The 16,472-nt window shown below is 43.8% G+C and overlaps 1 protein-coding gene across 7 annotated transcripts in view; it reads right to left on the reverse strand.

Annotated features, from left to right (window-relative positions):
* The window catches only part of PSD2 (pleckstrin and Sec7 domain containing 2), a 121,081-nt gene that overhangs the window by 47,553 nt on the left and 57,056 nt on the right, over positions 1–16,472 (reverse strand). For 6 of the 7 annotated variants that reach the window (XM_053248332.1, XM_053248330.1, XM_053248336.1 and 3 more), the window contains exon 7: positions 12,056–12,116. In XM_053248332.1, the coding sequence (XP_053104307.1) occupies positions 12,056–12,116 (61 nt within the window). The remainder of the gene's footprint in view (positions 1–12,055; positions 12,117–16,472) is intronic. The other variant, XM_053248331.1, reaches the window with a different exon arrangement.

Raw genomic sequence — 16,472 nt, forward strand, 5'->3', positions numbered from 1 at the left:
TTAATGGGGGTTAGCAGATAAGGAATCCTTTTGCCCCATCCCTGCTTGTTACTGATCTATGAATGTTACTCATTCATGATTGTTTCTGTTGCTGCTGCTTTGTATCTTTTATGGTTATATTGTGCTTGTTTTTTTAATCAGATCTGTGTTTTATATTCTAGTTAATATTTTAATTGTGTAATTTTTGTAGTCTTGTTTTTACTTTTATATGATCCACCTTGAGATTGTTTTAATGAAAGTGGTATAGAAATTTAACAATGAATAAATTAGTCAGCTGACTTCAGTTAGTCAGCTGACTTCATCAGTGGACTAACCCTGATGAGACCCAGGAGTTTTTCTACCTCCATCAGGGCTCAAGTTCTCCATCGTCACCATCATCATGCTCTGTTTACTTTAACAACAACAAAGGGAATGGGAGGTATTGTGCAGACCTAAAACCTGGTTACTGCTGGTATGATAAGCCATGCAGATGGTCAATACAGGGTGGAATAGGAATGCTCTCAGGTGTGCCTGTGTGCTATTGAAGTTTCTTAGGGCTCTACTTAAAAGTTTTCTGCTTGTAGGTTCCGCCCATTTTACTGCTTCCTGTTGAACTCAGCTGAGAGCAGGGGTGTATCTAGGGAAAATAGTTCCTAGGGCAAGCACTGAAATTGCGCCCCTGTCCAAACAGGGATGATGGGACTTGTATCAATATCTGGAAAGCCCTGTTAAAAGGAACACTGTACCATCTAGACATGGTTGTTGATCAAAACCTGAAAACATGAGCCATCTCTGTAAAAGACTTAGAACAACAGTCAGGAGTTATGTGAGGATTCCAAGAGTCATTTTCTGTCTCATCTCATGCTTTTTAAAAAACATGACTTTGTCCTAGAGGATCACCTGCCCAAATAGGGGAAGAAGAAGATGGTGTTGGGGAGGGGGAGGGGAGACTATAAACCAGTGAATGATTCCTGCCAGCCTTTGTCTTGTGATGATGTTGGCTCATGATGGGGTATATATGCATTCACCACACTAGTGCTTACTTTGGCACCAGGAGGGAGGAGGATACATTAGTTTGCCGCACTAGACAGAGGAATGTGCAACAGAAGCAGACAGCCAAGTTCTGCCAGGGCCAAAACCAGCCCCTGCCAGACTAAGAAATCATTGTAATTTGCCCCTTCCTGTCATAAGCAGTGTGCTTTTCTTTTATTATTGATTCTAACTCTCAGATATCCCAGTCATGGATGGAAAATTCAGGGTCAATTTACAAGAGACACATTTTCTACATGGAAGTTTCTTCTGTGCAGGTGTTGTGCAGAAACTCATGTGTAGTATCTATTCCGCCAGGTTAGAATGGGCCCAGAGATGAGATTTTAAAAGGAGCCCCCAGCCCCTCAAAGTCTAGGGCCTCCACACACCCCAGGCCCCCAAGGATTTAAGTCTGATATTTCAAAATAAGTATGCTGCCTGGAAATACATTTCATTGAATACACACACGCACACTTCACAATATATAGTGATATATATTGAGTACCATATATTTGTGCTACTTTTAATGCCTAGAATACACTAGAAACACTAATTATTAAAATGGCCCCCTTGCTGCAGATTAGCAAAGGAGACTTTCAACCATGTAGTGTGAACCTATGTATGTGTTCTCAGAATTCTGAACAAATTCAGTAAAGTTTGATTCCAGGAGGCTTTTCACAGGCCTTTAAAGGCCCTTTAACACACCTCTCCTCTGGAATGGAGGTGCTACATTCACATGTTGGCTGGATTTACCCTGAAGTCCCTGCGAGTTATTGGGGAGCAGTTCACACACAAGAAAAATAAAATAAAAGCACAACACATGCTTCACAGTTCTCACTTAGACCTTCTGGGTTGCAAAACAACTCAAATATAAGTGCATTTATAAATGAATGAATGAATGAATAAATATAATATTGTTTGTTCCAGAAGTTTTTGCAATTTTCTGCCATGAAACAAGCCACTTATAGGCCTTTATGGATAGTTTTTTAAAGCCAGCAAATCTTCCAATCTGTTTTAAATGAAATATTCAGAGACTTCTCAGTCTCCCCCCACTCCAATCAAATCCCTATAGCAAGCAGATCCCTATATATTGGGGTGGGGACCACAAAAAGGAATTCACATCATACCTCCATTAAGTAGCAAAGGCTGGTCTGTGCTGGGCAGATAGAACTGTGCTGGGTAAAGGTCAGCTAGTGATGGCCACTTGGCCTGCCTCCTTCTTTCTTCCTTGCTAGCTGCCTGACAGGGCACTGGAGTTCAGGCTTCAGGGAGGCCTCTCTGGAAGCCCCGCCCACCCGCCAATCAGCTGAGAGGCAAGGAGAGAAGGAGCTGCTGTGTCACAGTTTGTAGGCTGCTCCAAAGGGCAAGGCAAGCAGGAGAGACGGCGAACAGGCAAGTGGCTGATGGGCCTTGGGGCTGGGCAGGTGGGCAATGGGATGGGGGTGGCAGGCACTGGCACAGCACCCCCCTCAGTGGTGCCTAGGGCACGTGCCCTGGCTGCCCCCCTAGTTAAGCCCATGGCTGAGAGATTAATGATGAATCGCTTCTTATTGCTCCTTAAGTAGTGTCTCAACTGCCTCAATGTCTTTTTCTGTCACTATAGGGTGGAGGAAAGGCTTTAATGACTGGTTGCCTTGCCTTCCCCCAGTTTTTAAATACTGAAATAGCACTACTGTATTTCACTACAAAAAACTTCAAAGGAGAGAGGAAATCAGTAATCAAAGCCTCTCTCTCCCTCATGGGAACAGAAAATGTCATTGGGGTAATTAAGAGAGGTTATTCAAGGGAAATTAGCAGGCTATTCATCACTAATCCCACCCAAATTAGATCAACAGAAAGCAATAAAATGGGCAGGGTCTGCAAACATGAAGTTTTCAATTAATATTGGAAATAACTTTGGTGAATGGAGTTTACTGGGCAAAGAGGCACCTTTTAAACATGGTGATTCTCTTTATTTAGCAGGGGGAGAGTAACTGGCCCTGTCCACCCCCAGCACCGTACCTCTAGTGACTGTTGCTGATGTCTATCTTATGCTTCTTTTTAGATTGTGAGCCCTTTGGGGACAGGGACCTATCTTATTTATTTATTATTTCTATGTGTAAACCGCCCTGAGCCATTTTTGGAAGGGCGGTATAGAAATCGAATAAATGAATACATATTTATGAATAGATATTATAGGAGGAGCTTGGCCACAGGCAAAAGCATCACTAGTTAATATAGTGCTGTATTAAGTGCTATGTGGAATCTCTGTTTTATTCCTACCTCCAGCTAATTATGGAAGAGTAATGCCTCTGCAGCCTTAGTGTGGAACCAATTGAGATATTAATTTTTGAAGAACTGCTGGCAGCATCCAACTAAGATAATGCTGCCCTGTGAAGACCAGCGTGATCTGACGGGCTGTGAGCATTGGCTGTGTGGCATCATCAAAGCTAGCAATGCACTGCTTTTTGATTTGAAGAATCCTTACTACTAAGCTCTTTTCAGACATTATTCCACAGAGAAATGAATATGCATCGGTGAGGGAAGGGCAGTATCACCATAGCAGGCTCCTCCCTGGACCTATGCACTTCTATTTTGTTTGAAAAGAGCTTATATTAACCTTATTGTACCTACAGACCCCAGGTCTTCAAGTCTTACCTGTGGATTGCAGCCCCATGTATATAATATATTTTCATAAGGCTCCAGTAAAAATTAGAGGGGGTGGGGGAATAAGGACAATTATTTCAAAAACATCATTCTGTTCACCAGGGAGTAGATCTAAGGCACTGCAAGAAATATTTTCTACACACCACTTGGACCCCAGGTTAAGAACCCCTACCTTACACACATACACTCAGTGACATAGCCTACATTGGACAGTGGGAGCGGGGGGTGGGGGTGGGGAATGTCTCTGGCTGCTGGGGTTGGACACTCCCCAGGACATGTACTTGTCCTCTCCACCACCCAGCCAGCTGGGAGTGAGTAAGAGAAAGTCAGCATCCAGCCAATCCTTTGCTCACCATGTGGGGAGGAGCGGGAGAGGGGCTGTGTGGGCTCCCTTCTGGGTGCTAGCCATGCCCCTGAGTCTCTGAGCAAGGGAGAGAAAGCAAGCAAGCCCCCAGTCGGCAGTGAAGCACTGGCTGGGAAGGAGCAGGGTGCTTTCCAGAATGCCCAGGAGGAAGGTGCAAAATCCGAAGGCTAGCCCTAAAGTTTTGAACCCAGTTAGAGTCAGTCACGTCAGAGTTTACACCACCTCCTCCCATGCTGAGGCTTTGAGTGGGGGGAGAGAGAGAGAAGAGGAGGAGGAGGGAAGGAAGCAACCTCTCCGCTCCTAGATCTGCACACAGGGTGCTTCCCTGAAGGAGAAGAGGAGGAGGGGACGGGTAACTCGCGGCTTTCCCTCCACTCTTTTTGCCCACTCCCTTCTCAGTGAATTTGTGCAAGGGCAGTGGACTCTTGCCAAGAAGAAGAAGAGGAAGAAGAATTGGCGATTGACAAACACACTTCTAAAAGCAAGCCACACTTCTACAGCTGCAATCCTATGCACTCTTACTTAAAGGAAGCCCACTGAACTAAATCATTTACTTCTGAGTAATCCCAGCAAGCCTGCAAACTGTTCTCAAAGCTCAGAAAAACAGCCACTGTTTCACAACGCACAAACAATGTGTTAAGCCTGAAAGATCTGAAACAGGCTGTGGCTGTGTGAATGGCACCCTATGCAAGATGGTGCCAAAGCCCAGAATATACGGATGAACAGCAAAGCCTCTACATAGCAAAGCAATTTCAAGGTGCCATCTGGAAATTCCCCTGGAGAGAGGCTGCATGGCCCCTTCTAGATGCTGGTCACACTCCCTGTGTCTGATGTCAGCTGCTGGGGCGTGGATGGCATCCATGTGTGCACACTGGTGGTAGGGAGAGGGCACTGGCTGGAGCCTGGCCCCAGACCACCCCTGTATACACCTGCACAGGTCAGTACGTTTCCATGCAATCAGGATTCCCACCTTTGCATGTTTAGAATCACATGGAGAGAAGTCCCTACTCTATATATACATTTCAGATGTTAACAATGAACAGGTTTAGATCAGGGCAGAGCATACAGTGCAATTCTGCCCTCTCTCCATTTAGGTGTGCTCATTTCTCCAGAGAAAAGTATGTCAGAAAAGGTCTCCTTGCTCCTGGTAATGGACCAACTGAAGAACACAAAAGCCTCTTCAGGCATTCAAAGTAATATGAAGGGAGGGGGCATGAGCATGCATAGCCAGCCATACCTCCTAGCTCCAGCACAATCTGTAGCGCCACTCCCCCTTCATTGCTTATCTGCAGAGGCAAGCCCTCAATGTGGGGATAGTCTCTCCTTGCATTCTAGCACTGCGGCCCTTTAGGATTCCAGACCATGGAGAGGTCCAGACATGACCTTAAAAAGCTGGTGTACCTGCTTACCAGTCCAAAGCGTGGATGGATGTCCCGCCCCACCAGCACATCAATCATCTTCCTCATTTCCCCTCCTGCCCTCCCATCCCACTTACAACATTTGTAAGTTGGAGAGGCAAATGTTGTAAGTGTGATGGCAGGCGCTTCCATGAGCGGGAGACTCAGGCACTTGCCACCACACTTACAGAGTTTGCCTCTTCAGATAAATGGTGTAAGTGTGAGTGGGGTGGGAGGGGGAGTGAGGAAGATGATCGACGCGCCAGCAGGGTGAGACTTCCGTTCCCACTTTGGACAGTATATGGAGGTACACCATCCTTTTACACTTGCCTCTGCAAACAAGCACTGTATGTGGGGAGAGTGGGGTGTGTGACTTGGAGGGGCGTAGCTAGCCAGGCTGCTCCTCTTCACCTCACAAGTTCATTTCAGTGCCTGAAGAGAGTTAAAGTTTAAAGTTTTCCATCCCTTTAAAAAAATGAAATAAATAACAAAATGCTACATTGGAATAACAGGACTTTTATCTCCTCTAAAGTAGGAGAATTCCACAGATCTGAGAGCCTGTCTCCCACCAATGTGTAAACGTTACACATTGGTCCACTCTGAAGGATATGGGATTGAGGCTGGGAGAAAGCTTTAAGGAACAAAACTGACCTTGAGGAACAAAACTGAGGAAAATATACATGTATCATGTGATTCCCTTAAGCAATAGACTGTTTTCAGAGGCATTGTTTTAAGGATTAGCTCAAAGAAACATATTTCACACACACAAAGAAATACTAAATCCCACATATTTATAGAAATGTACTGCAATGACTGCACTTACCACCTGAAAAGGATTAAAGAGCAAAAATAGAGGATCCAGGAGCAGGAGAGAAAGAGAGAGGAGGAGAAGGAAAAGAAGAAATTAATGTCACACATGCCATTGACTGTTTACAGCCCAGAAAAGCTTTCCAACAGCTTACTCCCAGGAAACTCATTGCATTTACCATTACCACTTCACATGCAGAAGAATCTGGAATCTCAAAAGTTTCCTGCATAAGCCTCATCCATGTAGGTATAAAGACACGGAGACATCTTCAGGCCTAGTTCTCACAAACAGCAGATTTTATTTATTTATTTTACATTTATACCCCACTCTTTCTCCAAGGAGCCCTGTGAGGTAGATTTGGCTGAGAGTTAAGCAACTGGCCCAGAGTCACCCAGCGAGTTCCATGGCTGAATGGGGATTTGAACTCAGGTCTCCCCAGTCCTAGGAGATCTGAGTTCAAATCCCTGTTCAGCCATGGAACTCACTGGGTGACTTTGGGCCAATCACGTAACTCTCAGCCAAATTTACCTCACAGGGTTGTTGTGAGGATAAACATAATCAAACCTCTTTGTGATTATACTACTACAGTTCAGGCTAGAACTTGTGGTTCCCATGACTGAACGTTCTTCCATACAAACAAATTCCTGGTGGTGCATGTCAGAAAGCAGAAGCTTCAAGAATGCCTCCTCCTTGACGTTTTGGTCTATGTTCCATAATTTATGGAGAAACATCCAGTCATTCACCGGTTCTAGTCTGAAGTGGTGTGATCTGGAAACAGATTTATTACTTCATCTGCTGCTTGTGAGGCTTTGAGAGACAGAAAATAGTGACAGTCAAGTATGCGGTTGGGTTAACCAGAAACTTGCCCCTGTGATCACACGGCTCCTTGTGTGAGAGGCAGTACTACCATGAAGCAACGTGAGAGGCCACTGAGGATAGTAAAGGGGAAGAAAGGCAGGCTTGGCTTGTGGGGAACAACCCCCCCCCACAAGTTCTCCTGCTCAAGCCTCATTTAACTGAGCATGAGCTATTCAAATTCTAAAGAGCCAAGTGCCAGATCCCCATAAGGTACATCATCCCTCACAGCAATGTCCTGCTGTTTTGTCAACTTTTTTGTTTTCTCTTTTCAAATGTAGTTCTTTAGAGTCTGAGCACACACATACACACATAATCCAATGCAGGACCGCACAATATCTCCTTGAGAAATGTTTAAAAGCACAGAAAGAGTATTTCCCTCCACAATAATGCTACGTGGGGACAGCTCAACTACTGGCACTGGATCCGAGCTAGAACTAATATAGTGTAAGAAACTAGAAAGTTTTTTCAGTTTCTTAGAAAGGCCTTTAAACTCTCAGTACAAAAAAGCTAGAAATCCATTGATCTAATTAACCAAACCACACATCTAAAGGCTCCTCAAAAGTATGTTGTTCACAGTAGATCATTGCTGTTGCCCAGTAAATATGTCATCTCACCTACTTGGGTTAAAAGAAGAAGCTGTTCCAGTCAGGAAGGCTCTTTCTTTCGAATTGTCAGATACACAAGGTGCAACACCAATATTCAATTTGCAGCTCACAAACTGCATGATAATGACCTGTGGGGTGTCTAGTGAATATTGGCTGGGCTAGAAGCTGCAATGGGGAAACTGCTGCTGCTAATCCTCCTCTTTCTCCTGAGAATATTTATATACCGCTTTTCAACAGAAGTTCTCAAAGCCATTTACACAGAAAAACACATAATAAATATGATGGTTCCCTGTCGCCAAAGAGCCCACAGTCTAAAAGAAAAAACACAAGGGAGACACCAACAACTGCCATTGGAGGGATGCTGTGCTGGGGTTGGATAGGGACAGTTACTCTCCCCCTGCTAAATATAAGACACAGTTCTATCACTTTAAAAGGTGCCTCTCTGCTCAGTTAGCAGGGCTTCTCCCCACGGCTCTTTGCATTGTTTCTCATGCTGTATAAAGTCTACATGAAACTTTCAAGAGAGATTGTCCAGAGATCTCTTGGATGTTTGAATGGGGTTGCAGTCCCCTTTTTACCAGCTTAGCCTGGTACACCAGCTGCAGCTGTTCTTGGAGAAGATGAACCTGGCCTTTGCCATGCATACTTCAGTTACATCCATTTTAGACTACTGTAATGCAATCTATGTGGGGCTGCCTTTGAAGAGAATTTGGAAACTTAGTCATCTCCAAAATATTAACTGGAACTTGCCATCATCGAGCACATTACTCTGGTATTCTTCCATATTACTCTGGTATTATTCCACTGCTTGCCAGTTTGTGTCTGGACAATCAGGATTCAAAGTGCTGGTTTTGAACCTGAAAGCTAAAAATGGTCTGCACCTGGGGCTTCTAAGGGCTGCTTCATCCCATATGAACCGACCTGAACACTCAGACAGACATCAGAGCCTCTGTTCTTGTTCCTCTTAAGTACTGTGGGTTAACACATAAGACGGAGAGCCAGATCAGACGAAACATGAAACCAGAGGTCCATTCACCTCCAGTTTCTCTAGCCGAAGATCTGAATCTGGGGAACTGGAGTTAAAAGAAATAATGGACCCGTGGTTTCCCTCCCCTAACTCCATTTGTTATCTTTGGTATGTAGTGAGTCACACTACTGATAACTGCATTTCAGCAGCACCTTTATTATGTCCGATCCAGAAGTGCAGTTTGCCTCCTCCTTTGCTATGGTTCTTATTGGCTGTGCAGGTTGTCCTTCAAAAAAGAAGAAAACCCACACAGTCAGTTCCACTGCCTCTCTGCAGTCTCACAGAGAGGGCACGGAACCGTGGGTCCACTGGACCCGCAATTCCGCATTTCGTCTGAGGTTGTTCAGTCCATAGTGCCTAGGTTGTCAAATGCCCTCTCAATGGAGGCCCACTTGGCTCAATCACTGCTTGCCCTTCAGTGATAACTTGGCTGTCTTGGACGGCTAAGTACAATGCTTTTTCCTTTGAATGTATTGCTGTTTTTCCTTTTGCTTTGCTTTTATTATTGCTGCACTAGAATTGTTTTATATCATTGCTAGCTACTTTTAAACTAAAGGTGGCTTATAAATACTTTAAATACTACTACAACAAATATTTATATACTGCTTTTCAACAAAAGTTTCCGAAGTGGTTTACAAGGAGAAATAAATAAATAAATAAATAAATAAATAAATAAATAAATAAATAAGAAAGAAAGAAAGAAAGAAAGATGGTCCCTGGTCCCTAAAGGGCTCACAATCTAAAAATAAACACAAGACAGACACCCGCAACAGCCACAAGAGGGATGCTGTTGGATAAGCCAGTTGCTCTCCTCCTGCTAAATAAAGAGAATCATCACTTTTAAAAGGTGCCTCTTTGCCCACAATTAGCAGGGAGCTACATAAATAGAGTGTGGAAGGAAAACTGGCGAAAGAGCATTGGGTTAATGTTTTTCCACAGATGTTTTGTTTTGTTTTGTTTTAAAGCAAGGCTCAGTCTCTTTTTTTTAACAAATTGAATAAAAACTACATAAAAACATTAGTAACACACATGAGAGACAGACTTATCAGATCAAGTCCCAATAGTCTGATTTCATGTTAACAATGTATGATTCTATAAAGGCTCTTTATTTTCAAATGGTGTGAATATTAGAGTGAATTGCAATGCAATGGCATTTAGCACCATGAAAATTGTTTAAGAGATATAAAATGAATAACAGAAAGTGCTGGTTCCACTATCACTCAAAGTTATTTTGTTCATCTGCTTGATTTAAGGCAGAGCTTAACAAACCCTGGGCGTCAGCTTGCCATTGCACCTAGACATTTCATCGTGGTGTCTAGAGACAGGGCTGTCTGAACAGGGCCCTGCTGGGGGTGGGCACTCAAGTCTGAGAGATTGTATTCCACCCTGAAAGGTTTTGGTTGTGAAGCAAATTCTAGTGATTCATAAGCCACAGAGGACATCTCTGAAACCCTTTATGGAAAATGAGTCTGATTCCTACATTTTTGGGCTGGCTACTGGATCCAAAGAAATTTTGTCAAGGCCTGGCCAAAGTGCAATTCCCAATCTGAGGGATGCATATACTAAGAGAAAACAAACAGAAAAAGTCTCTTCACGGATTGTCCCATAAAGCTGGGATAAAAGGAAGTGGCTATTTAATACGTCGTTCACATGATTGATTCCGCTGGGGCGCGCTGGGAGGAAGGCAGGAGCCTATCTACCTGCCCCGATGTGTTTCTGGATTCTCCATGGTGCTGCTGTTTGCATGCCTACATGACTGGCGCAGAGGCAGTCGCCTGGCATGGAATCGGGAGGAGGAATGCATCGTCCAGGCAGGAACAGGCAATTTGCTGCAATGTAGTAGGACTCTTCTCCCTGGCCACACTACAATTAGGACTCTATGGCCCAGTTCGACACATGATCAAAAAGTGAGGTTTTTCCATTCTGCCTTACTTTTTGCCCAGGTAGCAGACTTGGGGCTGCAGCTGCTGGGTCGGCAGACCTCCCAGTTGACATGGGCTGCTTGGGTAGCAGGAATTTTACCCAACCAGCCGTGTTGTGTGAACGACCTTAATGTGCACATGATAAAGTTAAAATAAAGTGAAGGAGCAGAGGCAGCCAGAGTTACTGAGCGGCTTAAGAACTTAAGGAAACCAGATTCACTAAAGAATCTCTGCTGTGGTCAGGCCAGGCCTAGAATAAATAGCGCCCTGGATGAGGAGTGCTTTTGGTATCAAATGGTTAGTTTGGCAGTGTTGGCAAGTTGTGTTGCTAGTGCAGGACTGGAAACCTAGCAGTGTAACAGGCCCTACTGTTATCAGGCTTTCCCCGCAATGCCCACGAAAAGGGCCCAGAACTACCTCTCAGTGATTGGCTGCTTTGCTGCCTGTGCTGTCCTGCCCAGTTTTTGAATCCCATTGAAGTCTCACAGGCCTTCTGCAGCTTCACTGCAGACAGTGAACCACCAAGCTCAGCTTGGCACCCCTTTCAAGTAGTGCCCTGGGTAGCCACCCAGCTTGACCACTCCTAAGGCCAACCCTGTCTATGGTGTTAAGTTAACTTTTTACAAACCTCTTGTGAAAAAGAAAAGAGAGGGGTAAGGGCAAATCAAGTGCCAAATGTACGACCCAAACATCAAACGGCTGTCACTTCCTGCTGTTATGGAGTCTCTCTGTGATTTGGAAGGAGTGTGACTTAGTGGCTGTGAACCTGTGCAGTTATATGTCTGCCTCACCAGAGTCAAAGCTGGAACAGGCTTAGTATCCAGTCCCAACATATCCCCATCACATAAACTGTTGCTGCAGTTGACATGTTTGCTTGTAGAGATTAAAAAGCATGACTGCCCCTCTGTCAGATTGCAAGACTGCCCTTAATTAAATGTCCAAGTGCTGTACTGTATGTAAATGGTGGGAGCAACATTGCTCAGGTCACCAAACCTGGCCAGTACTCCAGATTCCAATGCCTCCAAACATGATTTCAGCTGGTAACAGAAAAGAAAGTCTCTGAACAACATATTTTCTCATAACAGATTGTGTCTCTAAAAAAAAATTTAAAAAAATTCTGACTTAGATTGCCTACCATCTTCAACCAACAGTAGCCTCTCCCAGATTAATGAGACGTAAGGGAAGAAGCTTCTGTTGCTATGGCATGTGATGAACTTCTTCTTCTGCACATACAGTAGAGCATCAAACAGAATAATGTCTGGCTGAACCAAATGAAAATATTCAAGGTCTGGAATCCCCCTCCCCACCACTGCCCCTTCTTGCCATAATACTAATTTCCAACCAGACCTAACTTTCCAATGTAACATTGAATCTACCTAAAGGGCAGGAGAAAAGCACAACTCTTCTCCTGGCCATACTTACATGTCCATGAAGATCTGTGTTGAGCAGCATCAGGGCACAGGTGAGTGTATGAATTCCATCTGCAAGACACAAGTGGAAGAAACAGCACTGGAAACATTAAACCGCTTCCTGACAGTCAACTCCATCCAGCTGCCTTTCCCCACCCCTGGAAATCTGCTCAGAATCATGCTACACCATGAAGCAAAATTATTCCAGGGGCCTTCTGAGAACAAAAATGGCAACCTAATAGAGCCAGCTAACAGCAAGAGGCCTAGCACTCGCAGTGCTTCCGCTGCTACTTTCAAAGACACAACATCAACTGGGGGGAAAAACAAACCAAAAACCAGTACCCACTGTTGCTACCACCAAAAAGCAGGAAACCATCTTCCTTGAAATTTTCAAAGAATTTCTCAGATTTCTCACCCATACCTGGAAATTTTTCTTGTTAGTTTCTCCCCCCCTTGAATATTTGAATTGTGTCAAAATTAAGTCTACGAGAATTTTTGGTTCAGCTTGCTACACCAACTGTGGTGTGTGTTTGTGTGTGTGAAACAGGAAAAGAGGGAAGGGTGCTGTTGTTTGTGTGAAGCAGAGGGAGGGAGGGTGATTCAGAGAGAAAAGTACTGCTGCATATTTCTTATGTGCGTGAGAGATAAAGAGGAGCTTGTATGAGAGAAAATTCACATCCTTCAAGTCATCTCTTAGCCAAACTAGGCAAAATATTAAGTGTGTTTTTTGCATTTGCATCTCTCCCTTTTTGCAAACAGCTTGCATGGGATGCTTTGATCATTTTGCAGATAGCACCCAATCCAGACTGGGGCAATGATGTGGGGGAAAGGGGGGTTAACTCTCCTCCCTGCATCACGCTGCTTACAAAAACTGCACCCAGACCTGCCATTGGTTTCCTCCCAAGGTAAATGGTAGCTTCTAGGGACCATGGTAGGGATGGAAAGAGTTAATCTGTAGTCTTTAATTTGATTAGAGACCCTGCAGCTGTTATGTACACACACACAAACAGCTAATGCAAAGAACACATTTAACGTCTCATTTAGTTTGGTCCATGGTCTACTTCCTGTTTTTAAAATGTGTAAATGTTTTCTGCATGCTTTAAACTTTTATGACGTCATTTGTAGTCTGACTTCCTTGAATGATCTCTGAATATGTTTTGAGAGCTCTACTATGGATTGATTCGCAATCCGTGATGACAGTGGCTGCATTCCAGGGTTGCTGTAGGCCACTCTGTATCGGCTTTAGCCCACCTTTGAGGCAATGATAACCATGAGTAGCATACTTCTACAATCATTGGACAAAGTATGAAAATATAATAAACCAGAAATAATATGGGGATAATAATTTAAAAATACCTATCTTAGAGGGTTGATTAAAGATTACTGAGCTGATATGTGTAAAGTGATTGTAATTACAGGTAACATGCTAACTATTACAAAGCCACACTGGAATGATAGTTACTTTATAGAGCAGTAGCGCAACCCCAAGATAAGGACGGAGTACTATAACTAATTCCCCCCCCCGCTCCCACCTAGATATTACTGTTGGAAGTGAGCTGGGAGGGGATGTGTAGGGAAAATCAGTGGGTGGGTGTGCGAGTGAGCACTCCCCTTCCACATACCTCCTTGGTCCTTTATATTTTACCTATTTCCTCTACTTTAAAAGGTGATTGAGAGAGGAACCTTCTCCAGACTTCTCCAAGTACTATAGCTAATTCCCCCCCCCCCCCCCCGCTCACAGAAATTCTACATATAAAACCTCTTTGGTGAATTTCCTTTAAAAAAACCACAAATTCTACAATCAAAACATCTTTGATTAAGGCTCTTAAAAATTCACTCATGAAGCAGACAGTATGGAAATTCTAAGTGAAAGGGCCCATCTTATCTTCTTAGCCCTGTAAACAGTTAAAGCTGCTATACAGTTTCATATACTGTACTGATATACAACTTGGGCACCATGAACCCATACTTTTCCTTGGTCTTCCAACCCCAGTCCACTTTCTCTGCAGTTTGGGGGAACACTGAAACTGGGGTGGATGGTATAACCTTTTGTAAGATATACACTTCTAAATGCTAAACTTTTAATTCTTAGCACCAAATCTCAAGCAAAGCTTATCTTAAGTGCCACAGCCCAATCCTAGACATGTTTAGTTATAAATGCATGGTCCACCTCCTTCTTCATCTTACTGACTTGTGCGTCACCTCATGTTGATACTGATACCTGTTTCAGGAGATTTGTGGACAAAACAAATTGCCCCTGTGCTAGCTGGCCAGATTTGGACCCAAAACAAATCGGCGGTGATTTGATATGGGTACAAATTGAATAGGAAAAAAAATCGAATTGCATACATCCCTACTGCTTAGTTCTACTCTTAAAATGAAGTTTTATTTTGGTTAGATCTTGGCTTGGTATCCTGGCTTGTAAGGGCAATTTCTGGAGCTGTGAAACCATTCTGAATGTCTGGAGTGCAAGCCTAGCTTTCTGCTGTTGCAGCTGTCCCAGTGAAGCACCTTGGCTCTCTTTAACCCTTCTGGACTTTCAGGACTGCCATGTCACAACTAGCTAACTCGTAACTCAAGAAACTCCTCTTGCATGGACAGCTTCCCCTCTTCGGTAAGGAACCCCTTCCTTTCCCACCTGTCTTCTGTTTTCATTGGGATTTTGTTTTGATGCTAGTAAGGGATATCACATAGGTAATAATGACGACACAGGTCAGTTATTCTTTCTGAGGTGAATGTCTGCATAGCCCAAATGAGTACATTAAATAACATTGCAGCAAATCACGGAGTGCTTGAGAGACAACAGAACATACACATTGATTTGTGGAGTCTTTGAGGGCTTACCACTACATGGGAAGCTTGATATTAAGATCATATAGAAGACCACCCTGACAGAAAAAGAGTGTGCGCCCATTCTGCTCAACAGAACAACAGGGAAGTTTGTGTGACACTGCTTAGCACTCATTCTCTAACAGTGAAGCAGATTGATCTCTCAGTTACAGCTGAGCATATTGGAAACCAAAGGAGAAAGCCAGCAAGCAAGCAACTGACATTTCAGAGCTGCCTGCTGCAGGCACTCAAGTGGCCTCATTTCTCTGCAACTTTCTTTAAACATTATGCATCATGTACACATGCCAGGGAGGCATGTGGGGTCATGTGCAACATGTGCTCCTTCGTTTGAGGCAAGTTTGTGGTAAAGATTTTGAAATCTGGCTTCTCCTGCCCCCACTCTGCTTTTATTCCTGCTGTTGCTCAAGGGAATCCTAATAGCACTGGTTAATATTCCAGAAGTATTTATATTTTAAAATCTGTAATTATGTTTTTAACAAAGCAGAGCTGATCCAAAAATTCTCCTAGAAGCAATTTTGAGGCTTCAGCTGGGGGGAAATGAAATAGAAATGAAATTGTGCAAGTCTCCAACACAGATCTGCCCCAATGATTTCTGAAGTAGAGTGAGTGGTGTGATTTATTATGTTATTATTAGGAGTATTTAAATAACACCTTCCCAACAAAACAAACCTTGAAATGGTTTACATAGCAAAATAAATGAGGAAAATTTAAAGTGCCATATCAGGGAAAGTGCTAACCCTTCTCCCTGCCCTGAACTCCAACTTCTGTCCACCAAAGTCCATTTCTACCCCCACCTAGATATTACTGTTGGAAGTGAGCTGGGAGAAAAGCACCTGGGAGGAGGGGATGTGTAGGGAAAATCAGTGGGTGGGTGTGCGAGTGAGCACTCCCCTTCCACATACCTCCTTGGTCCTTTATATTTTACCTATTTCCTCTGCTTTAAAAGGTGATTGAGAGAGGAACCTTCTCCAGACATTATTAAAAAGCCCTGCTGTAGCCACGTACAGAGGGGCAAAGGGGGAAGTTGTTCTGCCCCCACCGCTCACAGTTACAACAGGACTTGTCTGAAGAGGGAAGAGTCCTCCTGGTGACAGCGGGCACATTTGTGATTGTGAGAGATGATCCTTCGCATTCATGGATGTTCCCCTAGAAACCATGAGCAGCGGGACGCATGGGTAATTGACGCGGTGGGGGTGGCACTTCCTCCCCCTTCGCCCCTGGATACGGCTACAGTGGTGCTTTTGGATAACAACTGAATGAGGCTAGACTCATTCTAGAAGATACAGTTCTGTCACCATCACATACAATGCAGGCCATCAAACTCCTTGAAAGGAAAAAAAACAAATGTTAACACTTTATCAGAGTTTATCAGTTCTTCAGATGTAATTTCTCAATTTCTGGTTATTGGAGGGGACAGAAACATGTGGAGGGAATCCAGCTGAAATATGAGTTTAAACATTCTTTGAGTTGTATCTGTGGAAGAAGATAGTTCCTTGCCATATGATTTCCCCTATTTCCCTTCTCTTCTCATTTTTTCCCCCCAAGGAGAGTTGACAGGAACCTTTTGTTTTATAGATT

Source organism: Hemicordylus capensis, chromosome 4 (genome assembly GCF_027244095.1).
Source record: "Hemicordylus capensis ecotype Gifberg chromosome 4, rHemCap1.1.pri, whole genome shotgun sequence".
NCBI classification, from domain to species: Eukaryota; Metazoa; Chordata; class Lepidosauria; order Squamata; family Cordylidae; genus Hemicordylus; species Hemicordylus capensis.